Source organism: Vitis vinifera, chromosome 5 (genome assembly GCF_030704535.1).
Source record: "Vitis vinifera cultivar Pinot Noir 40024 chromosome 5, ASM3070453v1".
NCBI classification, from domain to species: Eukaryota; Viridiplantae; Streptophyta; class Magnoliopsida; order Vitales; family Vitaceae; genus Vitis; species Vitis vinifera.
The window spans coordinates 18,589,978-18,609,788 of record NC_081809.1 but is presented as its reverse complement, the minus strand read 5'-3'; the positions used below and the strand labels follow the sequence as shown (position 1 = coordinate 18,609,788).

At 36.5% G+C, this 19,811-nt stretch overlaps 1 protein-coding gene across 2 annotated transcripts in view; it reads left to right on the top strand.

Moving 5' to 3' along the window:
• Positions 1-19,811, top strand: part of LOC100253844 (uncharacterized) — a 33,041-nt gene that overhangs the window by 602 nt on the left and 12,628 nt on the right. The window contains exons 2-16 of one of the 2 annotated variants that reach the window (XM_059737004.1): positions 244-878; positions 5,804-5,984; positions 6,089-6,235; positions 6,334-6,424; positions 6,556-6,674; positions 7,137-7,327; positions 7,446-7,656; positions 14,282-14,522; positions 14,856-15,310; positions 16,280-16,382; positions 16,648-16,853; positions 17,018-17,372; positions 17,586-17,680; positions 17,760-17,978; positions 19,125-19,364. In XM_059737004.1, coding sequence (XP_059592987.1) covers positions 5,844-5,984; positions 6,089-6,235; positions 6,334-6,424; positions 6,556-6,674; positions 7,137-7,327; positions 7,446-7,656; positions 14,282-14,522; positions 14,856-15,310; positions 16,280-16,382; positions 16,648-16,853; positions 17,018-17,372; positions 17,586-17,680; positions 17,760-17,978; positions 19,125-19,364 — 2,814 coding nt within the window. In that variant the 5' untranslated portion in view covers positions 244-878; positions 5,804-5,843. The remainder of the gene's footprint in view (positions 1-243; positions 879-5,803; positions 5,985-6,088; positions 6,236-6,333; positions 6,425-6,555; positions 6,675-7,136; positions 7,328-7,445; positions 7,657-14,281; positions 14,523-14,855; positions 15,311-16,279; positions 16,383-16,647; positions 16,854-17,017; positions 17,373-17,585; positions 17,681-17,759; positions 17,979-19,124; positions 19,365-19,811) is intronic. The other variant, XM_059737005.1, reaches the window with a different exon arrangement.

The window sequence follows — 19,811 nt, the reverse complement described above, 5'->3', positions numbered from 1 at the left end:
GCCGATATTTCATCGATATATTACCCATTTTGCCGATATTCCTCTCGATCGTCCGTGTTAAATTTCATTTCGAGGCCACCGATATCCGATATATCGGCGAAATATCGCCGATAAAATCCGATTTTTCAATCCATCTTCGATATAGACTCTATTAATACTAAGGGAAGATGTTGTTAGTTATTGTTGGGCCAATGACTTCAATGATTGGATTTGAGGTGGTTTTCCTATATAATATCATACTAGGAAGTACCTGGATTCATCTATCAAATTACAACATGTAGGAAGAAAGAGGAGTTGACTCTTTCTAAACAGCCATGGAGGATGGAGCTAAAGAAAGTAGATCTTGAAGATTATTCATTAAAGCTCTCAGCTGTTGGCTCTGAAAAGCCACGATTTTCTGGACCTTTTGAAGGAGAAAATGGGCCTGGGGGATTGGGCTTTGACGTAGTGGAGGGGGTTGAGAACTTGGGTCGTGCATCAAGTGGCCCCTGGTCTTTAGTTGGAACTTACAAGTCCGAGCCTCAAAGATTAGAATTGTTGTGGTTTGGGCCAGGCCCTTTTCGCTGAAAGAAAACGGCCTGTGGGCCGGGTCTCGGCAAGCAGCGAGGGTTTTGTAACCAATTGCCCTTGGAGGGAGGCCAGGTATGTGGGTGTGCGGAGGGTGTCATCCCTGAGTTTTGGCGTCCTCAGACAGTGTCTCATCCACGGTGCGGTGCAGGAGAGAAAACGCGGCTGCTGTCAAGCAAGAGAAGCTTACGGCTGATTCATAGACTGAGGTTCTCAGTACGAGGTTGGTGTCCTACGGGGAGACCTCTCTTGGCTTTCTAGCTTCTCGACTTCAGACGAGGCTCTTTTGCAGGAAGCTCCCAGATTTTCAGGTACGAACTTTCTTCCTCTGGGGTGAGTTGGCAGTCATCTGTGCTGAGTGAGAGGGCCGACAGCCCTATCCGATTGGCGTCGGGGCTAGGAGAGGCCTCCCTGTGTGGGTTTGAGGCCCCACTGAAAAATGGACGAGAGGATTGGTAGTCTAGTTGAGTTCCCTTCTCTTCATGGAACATGAAAAGGAAGAGGAAGGGTTTCATGTCCTTCTACAAAGATGGTTTTGTTTGGGTCTTTACTGGGGTGCATAGGCGAACTAGGGGAAGGGTGAGAGAGGGGTTTTGGGCTGAGTTGGGGCCTATGGGATGATTCCTGGTGTGTTGGAGGGGGCTTCAATATAATTCGCTTTCCGAGAGAATGTAACAAAGGAGAGAGACTAATTGCAGCCATGAGGAGATTCTTGGATTTTTTTTTTTTTGATCAGTAAGAAAATATGTGTGTTGCAAAAGAGTCGCTAAAGAAGCGACTCAAATAGATACAGAGAAGAACAACTCACCCCCTTACAAAAGAACCCAAACCACTAGGAAAGCACAAAAAAACCCCTCCCTTATCGTATACACACCCATTCAATAAAATCTATTAAGGTCGAAGACCCATCTTTTATCTACAATTTGGTTTTCGACCAAAGTAAATATACAAAAGAAATTTTCAGCTTTTGGATGGACAACACACCGTCCTCAAAAGCCATTGAATTCCTAGTCTTCCAGATAACCCAAAACAAGCTTAACGCCCCCAAAAGCCACGCCACCTTCCTCTTTTTGCCCACAAAAGAGCCTCTCCAACCTATAAGAGTTTCCTTCACCAAACGCGGAAAAACCCAAGAAACTCCAAAAAAAGAGAGGAGCAAGGTCCACACCTCCCTTGTTCTTTCAAAATGAAGGAGAAGGTGGTCAATCGACTCCCCACACTTTTGACAAAGAAAACACCTATTTGCCAAAACCCAACCCTTCTTTTGCAACCGATCCAAAGTCAAAACTTTACCCCACGAAGCCTCCCACGCAAAGAAGCTAATCTTGGGCTGAGCACAAGACCTCCAAATAATCTTTGAAGGGAACAGAGCTGAAGAAGCCGGCTGCATAGCCTTATACAAGGACTTTACCGAAAAAACCCCGTCCTTTGATTTCACCCAACTCACTCTGTCCTCCTCATCCACCCTCACCATCTTCCCTTCCAAATAACAAAGTAACCTTCCCACTTCTTCCAACTCCCAATCATTAAATGATCTATTGAAAGAGGAGATTCTTGGATATTATTGAGGGGTTAATGGTTATGTGATCTCCACTTACAGAGGTGTCCTTTTACGTGGTGTGGAGAAATGGATAACTAGTTTAAGTCCATTTTAGATCGGTTTCTGGTATCGGAAGGGTGGGAAAGTCACTTCAATGGGTTGATTCAGTGTACTTTGCCAAAGCCAGTCTCAGATCACTCTTCAATATTGTTAGATGGGGGAGGAATGAGTTCAGGTTTGAAAATATATGAACTGGATGGTTTTAAGATTTGCTTAAAAGTCCATGGACGGGGTATTATTTGACTGGTTCGTGTAGCTTTATTTTTGTGTCTAAGTTGAAAAAGTTGAAATTTTCGAAATCAGACTTGAGGTTTGGAACAAAGAGGTATTTGGTAATGTATCTATAAAAATGGAGATGGCTTTTAATCGGGTTTTTAGGATTCAAAGGAGAGGGAATCTTCTCTTTCTCAAGAGGAGTCTAAAGCTAGAAGGTTAGCAAAGAAGAGTATTGTAAGTGGGCATCTTTGGAAAATGTTTCTTGGAGACAAAGTTTAAGGGAGTTTTGGTTGAGGGGGGTGATAAAAACTCTTTAAGTACTTCCAGAAGATGGCTAACACACATAGATGAAGAAACTTTATGGGCAAGTTCAAAACTAATGGGGCTTGGCTATACAAGGAGAATGAGATAAAGGAAAGTTTTGCTCAAGCCGGTCACAATCTATTGTCTGATTCGGGGGATTGGAAACCTAGCACCAATGAATATTATTCATAGCCTTAGATACTTAGGGGCCTGATGGTTTAGAGGTGCCTTTTACTAAGGAGGAGGTGTTTAGCACTTTGACAGTTTTGCCCAGATGGGTTTTCTTTGGGCCTCTGTTAGTTTTGTTGGGATTTTGTGAAAGAGAAAGTGTTAGGCTTCTTTAGGGAGTTTTATGAAGGAAGGATTTGTTTAAAGGTTGAATGCGACCTTTTTGGTGCTAATTCCTAACAACAACGGTGGCAAGGAGTTGAAAGATTTTAGATCAATTAATCTAGTGGGTGGGTTGTATGAGCTTTTTTTTTAATCAGAGGGTTGTATGAGCTTTTAGCTAATAGGTTGAAGAAGGTGGTGGAATGTGATTTCCAAGCTCTAGATTACCTTTGTAGAGGGTAGATGGATATTTGTTGTGGTTCTTATTACCAACAAGGGTATTGATTATAGGTTGACGAGCAATTCTAATGGAGTTGTTTGTAAGTTTTGATATTGAGAAAGCTTATGATCATTTTTTTTTTGATGGACAAAGAAGAATTCAAATATAAACACGCCAAAATAGTGGGCGCTCCCTAAGTACACCAGTAGGATACAAAGAAAGCCTCACCCAAGGCAACAAAGGAGGACCAAAAACCTAGAAAAGCCAAAGTTAGCCAACAAATCAAACACCCAACAAATTCAGAAAAGAGAGATAGTCCACATCCATGAACTGTTGAGACCATTCAAGAAGAGACCGTAGGAAGAGATTCTTCAAGCTCGTATCTGACATCTCTTCTTCTTGGAACATTCTTCTATTTCGCTCTCCCCAAATACACCAAAACAAACAAATAGGCGCCATTTTCCAAACTACACTCCTCTTCTTTCCTAGGCCTGTAATTTTCCAAGCTTATGATCATGTTAATGAGGGCTTCTTGTTAGTTGTTCTTACTAAGATGGGGTTTGATCATAAGTGGATGAGTTGGATTAAATGACGAATTTCTACAGTGAAATTTTATGTTCTAATTAATGGTACCTCTTGATTGAGTTCTGATCATCTCGTCTCAAAACCAATTGGTGTGCAGTGAAGATAGGTTAAGCCTTCTATGACATTTGATCACTATCATTTAGGTGACCCATCCATCAGACTGAAGAACAACATTGTTGCTTCCCCAATAATCTCTTCCCCAACATGATGCTCTTGTGGCTTAAATATTAATTTTGATGTCAATTCTTGGATTGAGTTTTGATCATCTCATCTGAAAACCAATTGGTATCCAATGAAGGTAGGCTAGGCCTTTTATGACACTTGACTGCCATCATTTGGATGATCCATTCATTGAGTTTAAGAACTTCATTATTGCACCCCAAATATTAGCCCTATCAACTTCTTCCAAAGTTTTGGAGGGCTAAGGCTAGGGGACCCTTTTTCTCTTATTTGTTTGTGTTGGCAATGAAGGCTTGGTTGTCTTTTGGAGAGGGCAAGAGAGGGTGGTTTTTTGTTGTTTTCCAAAGCAAAAGGGAGGAAGGGCGATGGTGTAGATATTTCCCATTTGTTGTTTGCTGATGTTATTTTTTCCTTTTGCAAAGCATCTCATTCTCAAATGGTCTATTTAAGCTAGCTTTTTATGTGGCTTGAAAGTATCTCGGATTTTAAAATCAACCTTGAGATAAGCGAATTAATGCCTATTGGTGGGGTTGCTAATGCAAATGCTTTGGTAGTTAAGCTAGGATGTATGGTGTGAAACCTTCCGTCTATTTACTTAGGTCTTCCTTTAGGTGCTCCATTCAAAGCAAAAATAGTGTGGGAGAGGGTGGAGGAAAGGTTTTGTTGTAGGCTTTCAATGTGGAAAAGATAGCATATTTCAAAAGGAGGAAGAGTTGCTCTAATATTTAATACCTTATCTAGTTTGTTTGTTTACTTAATGTCTTTATTTAGTCTTTCTAGAAAAATCATATTGAGGCTTGAGAAGATACACAAAATAAGGTAAATAAAAATTTTTAAAATTATAAAATATTATAATAATTATTATAAACAAATAAATATAATTAAATAAACTTAAAAACTAAAAAAATAAAATATTATGAAAATTGAAATTGTTCAATAAATTTTTAACATTGAAATTGAAAACAAATCAACTCTTCAATTACCAAACTCAAATTAAAAAATAAAATAAAATATCTCAATTTTTACCACACATTAGTATTTAAAAATTAAAACAATAAAATAAAACATATTATAATGCTATTTATATTAATGATATTGGCATTTAAAACAATAAAATAATGCATTAGCTCCTATATTCAAATCCCTAATTCTCAAACACCACCAATCCACCCACGGATAGAGAGAGAGAGAGAGAGAGAGAGAGAGGAGAACCCTAGCAAAAGCAAAGAGCTTCCCCTACAATCCACACCCATGCCAGTGACACCATGGAGACGAAGTAGAGAGATGAGAGATCAGCGCCTAAGATTGTCGCTAGTGGAGGACGAGAGATCCATGAAGGTGTTGCAGCCCACCTTTTGGTGAGATTAGTGAAGAAATGCCTTCAACCTCCTCTTCTCATACACTTCAAAGACAATCACAACTTGGACTAAAAGACTTCATTGGGCTCGTCTTCTTCGTCACGGATCTTCAATCATGGGTTGTGATTCTCATGAAAAAATTTTCCTTTTGAAGAGTCATTGATTTTTCAAATATATCAGTTATGGCTGTTGTTTGGTGTTCTTTTTCTCAATTTTGGGTGTTGTTTTGCTGTGATTTGGAAGGAAAATTTTTAGTTTTGAGTTTAACTTAGGAATTTTTCGATTTTGTTGATTGGGTGGGTTCTAGATGAGGGAGGGACCACCTTTTTGTTTTTCCCTGTTGTCAGGCTGTTCCTTTTCTCTTTGTATGCAACCTGTTTACCTTGCTGTATGACTTATAAAAAAAAGTTTCAATTGAGTTTGTTCGTTTCTTTTTTTTTGCAGGACCATATTTGTTATTATTTTTGGTTTGGTTAAACCTATTATGGCTGGAGTTAGTGGTACTGGAGATGTCCAACCACATAGGTCTCATAGATCTCGTCAGTCAGGCCCATCTGCCAAGAAAAAATCAAAATCTGATAAGAGGAAGCGTGACATTTCTGACGAGAAAAAGCATAATCCTAAGGTTCATTTTTCATGCTTTATAAGTGCTCCATTTAGTCGTATATGATGTTATATTGTGCTTGATAATTTTAATTAATCATATGGATGTGTACTTGTGTGTATTAGGCGTTTGCTTTTAGTTCATCAGTGAAAGCCAAGCGTCTACAATCACGTGCTACAGAGAAAGAGCAGCGTAGGCTTCACATCCCAACAATTGATCGGTCGACTGGAGAACCGGCTCCATATGTTGTTGTGGTCCATGGGCCTCCTCAGGTATCCATCATTTGTATGGTAAATAAGTCATTAATTGCCAAGTGGAACAATAATTCATTGTTGTTTGAGATATTTGAGCTTTAAATATTCCATTGCAGGTTGGGAAATCACTTCTAATAAAGTCTCTAGTGAAACATTACACCAAGCATAATTTATCTGAGGTTCGAGGCCCAATTACCATTGTCTCAGGTTTATGCTTAACCTTTATCCTCAATTATTAATTAGTTTTAGCTGGTTTTGAAATAAACTTTCTTGTTTCAGTGTTAATTTTTTCTTGAAGTTTATTTGAATGCTAAGTGGTTGATAAATTGGTGTGCTAGGTAAGAATAGGCGACTACAGTTTGTGGAGTGTCCAAATGATATTAATGGAATGATTGATGCTGCAAAGTTTGCTGATTTAGCATTGCTTCTTATAGATGGGAGTTATGGCTTTGAAATGGTGAGATTTTTTTTTTTGGTTGATGTTTGCTTCTTAGTGTTATTATTATTGTTGTTTGATGTTCGCTCTTAGTGGGATATCATTATAACCTGAATATTCTCCAAGAGCTTTTCATGCCTGCAGTGCTAGTTAAGCTGTTATCTGAGCTTTCAATGGTATTTGAACTTAATGTCTTGAATAAAATGTTCTGTTGTCATATTATCAACTGATTTCTCGCTGTTGATGAATTGACTTGTATATTCATATTTATCAATTTCCTGACTGGGAGAATGCAAGATTAATAATTTTAATGAACTTTATTGAAATTTATGGATCTTCATGCATAATATCATTTTAATCAAGTCACATTGTTTCTGCATCTGTTTAATTTATCTTATTATATTGCATCCTTGTGTACTTTTTTGCAACTTTTCTGGTGATGCTGCCTGGTTTTTGATGAATTTTTCCCTTTCGCTTTTGTAGGAAACTTTTGAGTTTCTTAATATTTTGCAAGTTCATGGATTCCCCAAGGTTATGGGAGTTCTCACACACCTTGATAAATTTAAGGATGCAAAGAAACTGAAAAAGACAAAGCAACGTCTCAAGCATCGATTTTGGACTGAAATATATGATGGAGCTAAATTATTTTACTTATCAGGTCTTGTTCATGGGAAGTAAGAATCCTAGTCCTAGTGCTCTCTGTTAAGGATCATATGCTTACTTTATACTTTGTAAAATTTATAACATCTGCACATGTTCTCACAAGATTTGTTCTACATTTCTGGTTGATAGGTACCCTAAACGTGAAATTCATAATCTTGCAAGGTTCATCTCTGTTATGAAGTTTCATCCTTTGTCTTGGCGAGCTTCTCATCCCTATATTTTGGTGGATCGTTTTGAAGATGTCACACCACCAGAAAGAGTGCAACTGAATAACAAATGTGACAGGAATATCACACTTTATGGTTACTTACGAGGCTGCAATTTGAAGAAAGGAACTAAGGTATGTATTGTTAAACTTTCCATTTTCCCATTCCCTTTGATATATGGATTAATAAGAATTGAACTCTTTTCATGAGAAAGGGAAAGGGCTTATGTCTTGAAACATGAAACCACTGGGGATCATGATATTTATGTCCTGGAGCAAATTTATTTGTTTATTTAAATAAAACAATTCATTTGTATTTCGACAGCATTTTAAAATTTTATTAATATGCTTCAAAGAGTTGTTTACTTGATAGATGGAGGATGAGTTAAATTGTTTTGTGGGTACTGCTTAAAGATGATAAATGAACCTGCTAGATGTAAACAAGTCAAGCTTAACTTGTTATTTGTGATCTTAATCTCTGCAAGGGGGACCAATTGTTATTGTTTCTGTGCATGTTGATGGCTAGTTTTTAAGTTTTTTTTTTTTTGCTCTTAACCCTTTCAACTTGGCATGATTCCTCATCCTCCTTTATACATTTCTTAATTTCTTAATATACATGATACTAGCTCTTTTTTCTTTAAGAATTGCTTAACTTTTTATTTGGCATATTGCTGCTCGATAAACTTTAAAAACACAAGGCCTGGTCCTGTCACTTGATATCAGTTCACTCTTGCATCTGTAGTAGTAGCATAGCCCTTAGAAAGATACATGAAGACATAAAGAATGCATTAAAAGGCACCTAAGAAAAGGGGGACATACTACCTGCTAGCGTAGCCCAATTGGTTAGGTTTCACACTAGGAAGTGCGGTCCCAATAAGTGGCACATGGTCCTGGGTTCGAATCCTACCACTGATGATACCTTAAATTTACCTGATGTTGGTTGCTGTTAGGCGGTTAGCACTCCGAGGTTTGGGTCCCCATAGAGAGTCCTTGGCCATGGAAGGTTCCTCGGTTATTAAAAAAAAAAAGAAGGGGGGGGGGGGGGGGGGGGCACTGGATAGATAGATAGATAGATGAAAACATAAAGAATGCATTAAAAGACACCTAACAGAAGAGGGGGCACACCATAGTATACATGATGTATACTGGCAGAACTCAAGACATTGACAAACACCACAATTAAGCTATCCAACTCCAATGATGTCTATATGATCCAAAAAAGGAAACATATGAGAATCTGACTCCCTTCTTGACCACAAAAATAAAAACTTTCAAAGCAAATCTTTCAACTCCATACATGACTGCTCCACATCTTTAAATGTTATTTTATTATGCTCTTTCCAAGTAATCCAAAATATAAAGAGAGGGATCAACCTCCCAACTTTATGTCTGGTGCTAACCAAAGTTTTGAAAGGCATTCTTCGGGCATGCGTCGAGGCGGCTGCAAAATGTGTTGAGTTGTAAGGGGAAAAAAAAAAAAATCGTTAGCCCCATAATGCGTATGCCTTAGGGTTCAAGGCTTGGCTGGGGCATGCTTTGCACACTTTCAAGGTTGAGGCATAAGCCTCAATAGAGTTGCAGATGTACCCAGAAAAAAAAAAAAATTCAAACAAAAATAGATCGAGAGGAGAAGATAGTCCTCGTAGTTTTGGTCTGCTTTTGGTCTTGTCTGGGTCGTCACCTCTCTCTTTTTTGGGTCACAGGTTTTCTGCCTCAGTCTCTGTTTTTTCTTCACCTCATCTCTCTCACTTCTCTCTCTGTTTTTGTATGTCCTTGTCTATCTCTTTTGTTTCCTTGTTTTGTGCCTTTTTTTCCCTTTGATTTGTGTGAAGTCAAACCAACATCACACCATCACTTGCCTTTTTAACGCATCTATATCATAATATTCTATTTCTTGGTTGAATTTCCAATTTTTTTTCCCCTTTTTTAATGATTAAATCTGTCGGAGGGAAAGTCTTTTCCTTTCCATTAAATTATTATCAAATTTATAAGGATTATTATAATAGAAATAGAAATACATGTCACTTACTTTTTTTCCCTATGTCAATCATATAATATAATAATTATTTTTTCAAGGAAAAATGATAATGTACGTCAATTATTATTATTTTCAAATAGCAACAAATTTATGAAATGCAATTATTATTATTTTTTCATTTATGTTATGGAATTATTAATATGGTTTATGTGACAAATGAATTTATTATGAAATTTATCATTTATTTAATTTAATTTTATATATTTTAAATATTTATTAACTATGAAAATTAGAATCTTAAAAGGCTTACACCTCTATGCCTTGAGGCTTACGCCTCTATGCCTTGAGGCTTACGCCTCTATGCCTTGAGGCTTACGCCTCTATGCCTTGAGGCTTACGCCTCTATGCCTTGAGGCTTACGCCTCTATGCCTTGAGGCTTACGCCTCTATGCCTTGAGGCTTACGCCTCTATGCCTTGAGGCTTACGCCTCTATGCCTTGAGGCTTACGCCTCTATGCCTTGAGGCTTACGCCTCTATGCCTTGAGGCTTACGCCTCTATGCCTTGAGGCTTACGCCTCTATGCCTTGAGGCTTACGCCTCTATGCCTTGAGGCTTACGCCTCTATGCCTTGAGGCTTACGCCTCTATGCCTTGAGGCTTACGCCTCTATGCCTTGAGGCTTATGCCTTGCCTTATGAGCACTAAATGCTTCACCTTACACTTTAGCCTGTAAAAACTTTGGTGCTAACATAAAGGCAGTGTCAGGTGAGGACTTCTATGAATGTAAAGGGGAAACACCAAAGATGCTCCAAAAAGAGAAAAGATCAAAGACCACAAACCAAAGGTCCATTTGTTGTGAATGAGAATGTGGGTTGCAGGTTCCATATCGTCTTTGCACACACTTTAGAGTTCAATATCAGCTTAGCAGGAAAAGAGTGTGGCTCCTTGGAGACAAGGGATGTGTGGTATGAGCTGATGGAAAATGAATGCTTTATATTAGTCTTCCAAATCAACGTGTTCTCTACATGACTTGAGACACTTACAGGATTCAAAAGTTGTAACAGAGATTCCATGGATGACATCTCTCTATCTAATAAGGTCCTTCTAAATCTAGGATTTCAGCTATTTCTGTCCCAAAATCAGCCACCAAGTGTCCTTGTGGATTGTTATATATAAGTGCTTCAGAAGACAGTACTTTAAGGGGTCATCACTGCATCAACGGTCATGCCAAAACTTGATCCTCATACCATTCCCTATAGCAAATCTTGTTCCAGGGTCCAACCCTCTTCTGATTCCCTGTGCTTCTCCACAATCACCTTTCTTCATAAGTTTCAATGCTCACATGCAAATTCCTATGGCGATTTACCTAGTTGTGCTTTGTTGAGGGGGCCAAACCTCCTCATGCCCAAGCCTCCGATGCCTATTTTTAGTACTAATAGCCATCAATCTTACTAGGTGAGTTTTGTTTTCAAGAAGTCCTCCACCTTGAAGAAAATATTTTTGAATTCTTTCCAGCCTGATCCTGACCTTTCTAAGCATTACAAAAGCCAATGATAAATAAAATTGGAAGATTGGATGATACGCTTTTCAATGGGGTAAGCCTTCCTCCCTTGGACAGGTTTGGGCTTTTCCAAGCCAGCATTTTCATGAATCTTTCCTCTTCTGAATCCCACACTGAAAGGGACTTAAACTTAGCCCCCTAACAACATATATAGATACTTTAAAGAAATGCTTCCTATCCTACAATCCAACTCACCAGCTAAAGCCTCCAAATTTTCCACCCTTCCATAGGCAACTTCTTACTTCTCTGCAAGTTGAGTTTCAATCCTAAAACAGCTTCAAAACATAAAATGGTGCATGTTACAAAGGAAACTTGCTCATTATCCATCCGCCTGGAAAAAGAGTCAAGTATCATTGGAAAAAATGATGTGAGAGATCTTGACCCTGCCACCTCTAGGCCCCTCCACTTAAACCCTTTGACGAAAGTTGTCTATTAATAGATTTTATAAGATATGACAAAGAAATGTTTAAGCTTTTGAAGGATGTTTTGATCTATGATTTGTGAATTCTATAGCTAATGTTCTTAGACACAGACAATAGTTGTATTTTTTTATTGGGTTAATGTACAAGCCAGGTTAGGCTTGTAAACCAGCTTGGTCCCAGCCAAACACATAAATTTTGCTTCAACAGAAACGGTTGAGCTCAGGTGAGCCTGTTCTTGGCTTGAGATTGATCCTAGTTTTGATCAAGTGAAGTGGGATTGTTTCATATTTGGCTTGGCTTAGTTTAAACCTTGGTCAGAAGAAGAAATAAATCTAGAGAATATAATTTGCTCTTCAATTAAGAGGCAAATGGTTTATGTCTTTTTCTTTCATTTTCTCCTTGTATTTTATGTTGCCTTAATATTCAGAAATTCTTTTTTGGTTTTTCGGAGGTTGTCTTCTCTTACTACTTGATTTTCCATTCTCTTATTATTATTTTTTCCTTTCTTTTGAAGTACTCTACTCTGTCATCATGTCTATGAACGCTTTAGTTTGGCCGAGGATCTTGTTGGCCTTGAACTTCCCTATTCCCTTTCAACACTTTTCTCTCTATCCTTTTATGTTAATTTTTTATAGAAGAATCTGAGTTCAAAACTGTATCTTTGGAATAAAGACAAATTGGTTTAAGAAATTTAGTACTTGTTGTTCAGCAGAAATTAGAAATGTTTTTTGTCCTTAGAAAATGGAGAAAGTGAAAATGTCTTTGAAAAATTTGAAGTTATTGATCAACTTTCGATAATAATCCTCTTTCATGTATAATCATGATGGCCATTTTTCTGAATAAATCACTTTTCATTAAATAGCACAAAAAAAAAAAAATGTAAGCTTTAAATGCCAACTTTAGAAAAAGGCTTCAATGCACATTTTCACCTAATGCTCATATTTCAAACAATATTTAAAAAGTGAACTGGGGTGGGGGGTTGGTGGTTGGGCCACTTATAGTGTTTGTTATAAATTGCTGCAAAATAATATAAAAAAATAATGTGTTTTTTAAAATATTTTTATGATCATAACTTTGAAAATAATGTAAGTAAAATAATATGATAAATTTTAAAATTTCAAAATAATCTCTCTCTCTCTCTCTCTCTCTCTATATATATATATATATATATATATATATATAACTTTTGATGTGTAGATAAAATTAAATAATAAAAAATTTCCTCCATTTTGAATATATCTTCACATTTAAATATTATATATGTTTAATCTAATAAAATTTAAAATATTAATACATTTATATTTATCCTTATAATTTAATTTAATAATATCAAAAACAAAAAAATATTATTGAGGTTTTTAATTATCTATATATATATATATATATATTTAATTTTCTTATAATTATTTTTAATTTTTAATAATAGATAAATTGTATATATATTACATCATAATTCAACTACGGTTCAACTACCAGTCTAACGATTGAACCTGAACCAATAACTACTAGTCTAGAACATTGGTTTCAAATACTAAGGTAGTGGCTCTTGAGGTTTGACTCAAGTGGCAAGGTGTTGGGGTGGGGATGTAGGAGATTCTAGGTTGGATCCCAAGGAAAATATGTTTGTATGATTGTATGAACAAAAGAAAAAAAAAAAAAAACTGAGGCAGCTGTAATGCATATCTAATATGTGCCACACATTTTGACCAACCATAGCATCCCTTTGCTGCAAGATTTTAATTTTTTTATTTTTTACTTCGTAGATCTTTCATCCTTAGGATTTTTGGGGTAAAGAAGAACTTGCCTTTGGAAACTCGTATGGAGAGGGAGACAAGAAAGCTAGAATGCTTGGTCAATTACAATTGCTTGCCACTCTCGTGTAGGGGAAGGGGGAGGGGCAGCAGAGTCTGTGCTCCATCTTTTTGAGGATGCTGCCCTCGTGTTGCAGCTTGGTGGTGGTTTTGGGGTCTAGATGGTCTCTAGGGTGTCTCTTGTTTCCTGCTAGTCTCTAGGGGTTTGTTTTGGTGTGGGTTGTGCTTTCAGTGATGGTCTTCTCCGATAGGGAGACTCCGGTGGACTTTAGTTTTTTTGTGGTCTGGGGTGGTTGGTATTTCCTTTTTACTTTCTCTCTTGCTAGCCTTTTGGCATGGGTTGTATATTTTGTTGTGTACTTGGCTGCACCTTTTGCACTTGTTAATATGTTCTCTCAGTTACCTATAAAAAAAAAAGGGTTCTTTCATCCTTTTAAATTAAGCTATTTTGATTGTTGTTAAACATGTTTTGAAATTTTTAGATTTCCTTCAAGCATTTTCTTAAAATAAAAATCACCTTGGAGTGTGTCAAAGGAATCATAACCATTGACCAATTTTGTTTAGAGAACTTCTTTATGACAATTTGCTGCATTCCTAGTGTATGTTTAATTAAGGGATAAATATAGTTTTCTTTGTGCTTTATAGAATTAATTCCTTTTAATTGATAGTAGCAAATTTCTCATATTAACTTGTTCAAGATCGAAGAAACAAATTGTGCCAGTAACTAATATATCATTATTCTTGTTTTTAGCTTCAATTGCATATGATGTGTAGAAGTTTATCTTACAGCAATTTTATGTATTCTTTTGCTTTTATATATATATTTTTTAAGAATAAAACTATTCAACATGTTATATTGATGCCTTATGTGTTGAGGTCTATCCCTTTCTAGGAAATAAAAAACTTTGCTTTAGTCTTTCACCCTAAAATGATTTTGACATTATGCTGTTATTTTCCCTTTGGTCATGATTAAAAATTTGCGAATCAGGTGCATATTGCTGGTGTAGGTGATCACAGTTTAGCTGGTGTCACTGGGTTAGCTGATCCCTGCCCCTTACCATCAGCTGCCAAAAAGAAGGGATTGCGAGACAGGGACAAACTATTTTATGCACCTATGTCTGGTCTTGGGGATCTCCTATATGACAAGGATGCTGTCTACATAAACATAAATGACCATCTTGTACAGTTTTCTAATGTTGATGATGAAAATGGGGGAGCTGCTCGGAAAGGTTTTATAATTGTCTTTGCATTTGTCCATATTTGTTACATAGATAAAAGATCACTTAGATTACTTCTTGCTTATATAAATTCACTTTTTCCTTGTGTCATTCTTAGCACCATCCACTCTTCTTTTTACTGGAATAGAGCTAGCACTTTTTTTTTTTTGGTTGGATAACTGTTTTATTTTAGTCTTCTATTCATTTTTTATGTGGAATAATGCATAGGATAATAGGCTGTTATCTTGGCATTCCCTTATTATTATGATTGCCTTCTCGTTCCTTTTCTTTTTCTATAATACAACTACCATTGTTTTCATTCTGTGAAATTTTTGGTGTTTTCAGGAAAGGATCGTGATGTAGGTGAAGTCTTGGTGAAATCACTTCAGAATACTAAATATTCAATTGATGAGAAGTTAGAAAAAAGCTTCATTTCTCTTTTTGGCAGGAAGCCAAATGTTTCATCTAAAGCCAATAATTTGAATGGTATTGATGAAATTGTTGAGAACATCAATGGAGAAGAGCTAGGCCAATATCAGTCTAGGGGTGAAAATGAAGCTGATGGATCTGATGAAGGAACTGGTTCTGAAGATTCGGATGGTTCGGCATCATTAGAGCAAGATCATGCTGCTAAAAAGGATGCAACTTTAACAAGTAAAGAGGGTCTTGAAGAAGAAAACGGTAATGCATCAGAACTGCAACCCCCTTTAAAAGATAACGTTGAGGAAAAGATTGAGTTCCATGATGGAAGGCTGAGGAGAAAAGCTATTTTTGGAGATGACATTGATGATGATCTAAAGGTAATTATCTTGCTGCATGTCATGGTCACTGAACAAAATTGTCTCTGAAAATTGGGGTGGTGGGGAAGGGGTTGGATTGATGTCCGTGATCCACTTCCTATTTGCTTTGTTACTGCAAATGATTTTAGTCAATGTTTTTGTGGACCTTGTGGGCTGAGGTGAAGTATGTGAAAGGAGGATGAGAATGCCTTTGGAGGCCCTCTAATTCTTTCAAACTATTATTGGATGTTGTTATTGTCATTATTTCCTGAATGTTTGATGTGATGATTTCATTGTAGTACTACACTGGAGCTCTTCATGGATGTAATGTTTTTCTTTTTTTTCTTGTGAGACTGAACTTGACATGAGGCCACAGGCAATGTACAGCATCACTAGCTTATGAAAATAGCTTAGTTGTTTTTCCCCCCATCCCATCTATTGTCTTCCTTGACCCTGATGCAAGCTTATCTTGTCTCTTTTCTTAAGCCAATAATTCATTAAGGGCCAGGTTGGTGGCATCTCCAAAATTTCACTTGAAGTACACCATGCTAGAGACAAGAAAACTTGCCTCCCTGGCCCCCCACCAAACCAAATCAACCAGTGAGGTTTTCTGCCAATCAATTATACAAAGTTCATTTTCTGACTCCCTCAGAGAGATCCAAGGCAGAAAGCCAACAGAATGAGTGAAAATTAAGGTTCTTTCAGTGAGTTATTCATCCATGAGGTGAAGAATTTAGTGATAAATTTGGAGATTGTAGAAATTGTTGTTCTCAAGGCTTTAAATTGGCACCGATCTATTTCTTTCTTGACTTATTTGTTCTTAGAGATGTGAAATATATTTGGTTAATAATGTCATAATTATTATTCTACCTATCAAAAAAAAAATTGTCATAATTATTATTCTATCAAAATAATATCTTGATTCCTCTGATTGTGGAGTAGTTTTTTTCTTCTAAGATACCTATAATCTTTCCATTCACTTCATTTTAGGATTTGGATGAAGATGATGAAGAAAATGAAGATGATGGAGATAACCTGTCATTTTCTGGTTCATATTCTTCTGAGGAAGATGGAGAGGATCAAAAAACAGATGGTATAATTTCTCTTTTCACTTTGAATCTTATGTGCGTTGTAAAATTCATAATGGGCCTGCTGAAAAGTATTTTATGTAATGGTATTTAATTGGGATAAATGACTAGAATGAAAAAGCAAGCTGATATTAATTTCCAGTGATTGTATTTTTGTTTCATCAAGTTCTATTTTTCATTCTTTATTTCTTCAATTGAGGCAGAATTTTGATAAGATTGCTTTTCATCATACTTTGCATATCTAACATGTCTTATTGATGGCCCTCATAGGAGATGAGATGGGGAATGTTTCAAAGTGGAAAGAGTCCTTGGTGGAAAGAACCATCCCAAAACAAAATACTAATCTTATGCGACTGGTATACGGTGAAGAATCTGCTTCACATTCTACAAATTCTGTTGATGAAGCACATCATAGTAGCGAGGATGAAGAAAGTGAGGATGATGAATTCTTTAAGCCAAAAGGAGAGGGAAACAAGGTTTGTTGTAGCAGCTATTGTTACCATCAAGGAGTTCTTTTATTAGAGTAGGAGGCACTTTTACTAGATAATTAGAATTTGAACTCCTTTGGAAAATTGGTCCATATGTATGAACTTGATAATGGGTGTGTTTGCTTTCTTACTCCTGGTCTTATTTAATGCAGAAGTTGAGAGAAGGATTGGGTAGTGGCCATGTAAATGCTGAGGACTGTTCCAAATTCACAAATCATGCAAATCTCAAGAAATGGAAAGAGGTTGAAATTGTTGAAAGCATTCGTGATCGTTTTATCACTGGGGATTGGTCAAAGGCTGCTAGTAGAGGTCAAGTCTTGGAGACTGGTAGTGATCGTGATGATGATGATGTTTATGGTGAGTTTGAAGACCTAGAAACGGGTGAGCAGTATCGGAGCCAAGAGGCAGGAGATGCTGGGAATGATGCAATCCACAAGGAAAATGATTCATCAATTGAGGAAAGGAGGCTTAAGAAGCTTGCTTTGCGTGCAAAATTTGATGCTCAATATCCTTTCTACTGATATTTTTTTTGAATTTTTGGAACTCAAACTCTCTCTCTTTCCATCCACTGGTCCTTATTGTTATTTTCTTAATCATGACTTGTCTTTCATCAGTCTTTTATGTGAACAATTTCACTGGTTTTCTTTTCCCTCTCATCTGCTTTCTTTTTTAAGTAAATTATTTGAAAATTGGTTGTGTGACCTTAATTTCTATCTACATGTGATGGATCTGAATCATCAGATGAGGAAATTAATGCTGAACATGGGTCCAAGTTTCACCATAGACAAGCTAATGAAAGTGGATTTTTTGACAAGGTAGGTATTATGGTATTCCTTGTACATTTAAGTTTACTGGTTTGTGGCATTGGTCTTAACTCATGCTTGGTTCTTGCAGTTGAAAGAGGAGGTTGAACTTCGGAAACAAATGAATATGGCTGAACTCAATGATCTTGATGAGGAAACTCGAATAGAAGTAGAGGGATTTAGGACAGGAACTTATCTAAGATTGGAGGTCCATGATGTTCCTTTTGAGATGGTTGAACATTTCGATCCGTTCCATCCTGTTTTAGTTGGAGGAATTGGTCTTGGGGAGGAAAATGTTGGTTACATGCAGGTTTGAATATATTCTAACTATTTTCTTATTTTGTAACACAATGGTGAATAACCTTTAGTGTCCTTCTGGTAACAATAGATCATTAAGCATTTTATGACTACCCACTGGTGCTAGCTCTTAGTTCTTGCAAAAATGATAATTCCTAATAAATGGAGTCTTCTTGAAAAGATTTAATGGAAGTTTTAGGAACCTAAAATATTTGAGAAAAAATAATTGGCTTTAAAGCTTTATTTATGTAAAGGAGAGGTGTTCGGCATCAACTAAACTAAACCTTTTAACTCAAGGGTGGTGTTTTTTGTGTCCCCTCTGTCTCTTTTGGCCTTCAGCGCTTCGTATACGCTGTGTATACTTTAGTGCACCCTTTGGAAGGCGCTTTTAATACAATCATTCTTTACCAATCAAAAAAGACCTAAAAAAAAAACAATTAAACCTTTCAAATGAAGGAAAAACTGTATGATTAGATTAATATTCAAATTTTGTAGGTGTCACTTCTAGCTTATGTAAGATATCTTGAACATAAAAACAATTTGCATATAAATTAGATCTAAGACTAAAGACTGAAAGTCCACCTCTATTCATTCTATGCATTTTCAATGTTATAATGAATGAGACTGGAAAGACTGAAAATGCGCATCTCTATTTGTCCTATGCAATTTTATTGTTTTAAAGAACAAGAGTTTGATATTTGCATTATTTAAATAATAATTTTAATTGTATGTTCTTTCCTATGAGACTTTGAGAAGAAGAATGAGATTATAGTCCAACAGTATATTAGTCATTTAAATTGTGTTCCTTCTTATGAAGGTTCCAAGAATTGTTAATTTGTTTCCAATTTAATTTGGAAAGTTCATCATAAAATCAGAATATTAGTTACATATTACCAAGTAATAGAACATTCTATAAAAGCAATGACAAACAGTTTTAATGTCTAAACAAAAACTGGAAAGCAATTCTATGTGGCTCATTTAGTTGGTAAACCATTCTGGTATACATTGTGAATATCTTGCTTTCACCTAATTTGATGCAAGGATTTATTACAAGATTTTTCTTTCATTTCTCATGTTCTTTATAATGGTTAATTTTTTTGATTGACTTTTTACTTTCATACTTTTCATACAATAAAATGTTCTTTTTCTATTATTCCAGGTCAGGATAAAGAGGCATAGGTGGCACAAGAAATTACTAAAGACTAGAGACCCAATAATAGTTTCTATTGGATGGAGGCGGTACCAAACTATACCTGTATATGCCACAGAGGACTGCAATGGGCGGCATCGTATGCTCAAATATACTAAAGAACACATGCACTGTCTTGCCATGTTTTGGGGCCCTCTAGCACCTCCGAACACTGGAGTGGTTGCTGTGCAGAATTTATCCAACAATCAGGTTAGATATATATAATATTTTTTTTTTGAAATTTTTACTGGTTCTTGAGATTATCTATATGATATGTGTAGTTGAGAGAGAATAAATTTGAAATCCTTTTGTTACCATGATACCAAGAGATTTTGGCTATAATTGTTTCTTTTCCTTCTCATTATTGACATGGTACAGTCAGTACATTGCTTCTCGAATATTGTTAGAACTCCATGTTCTGCATGCTCATGTGATCTATGCACCATATGGGCTCCCTACATGTTTCTTCTATGATGTGCTTGGGTGGGTTTCAAATAGGAAAAGGAAGGCTTCTAAAGCCCAGCTCAAGTAGCTGAGTCAAATGTGTTCTTAGCTTGGGCGGTTCTTGGCATGTCACTGTAGGGCTATGGCAGATGGAATTGATTAAGTCTCATGCTCAATATCTCTCTAGTGGAAAGGCTTTAGGAAGTTCTTTAG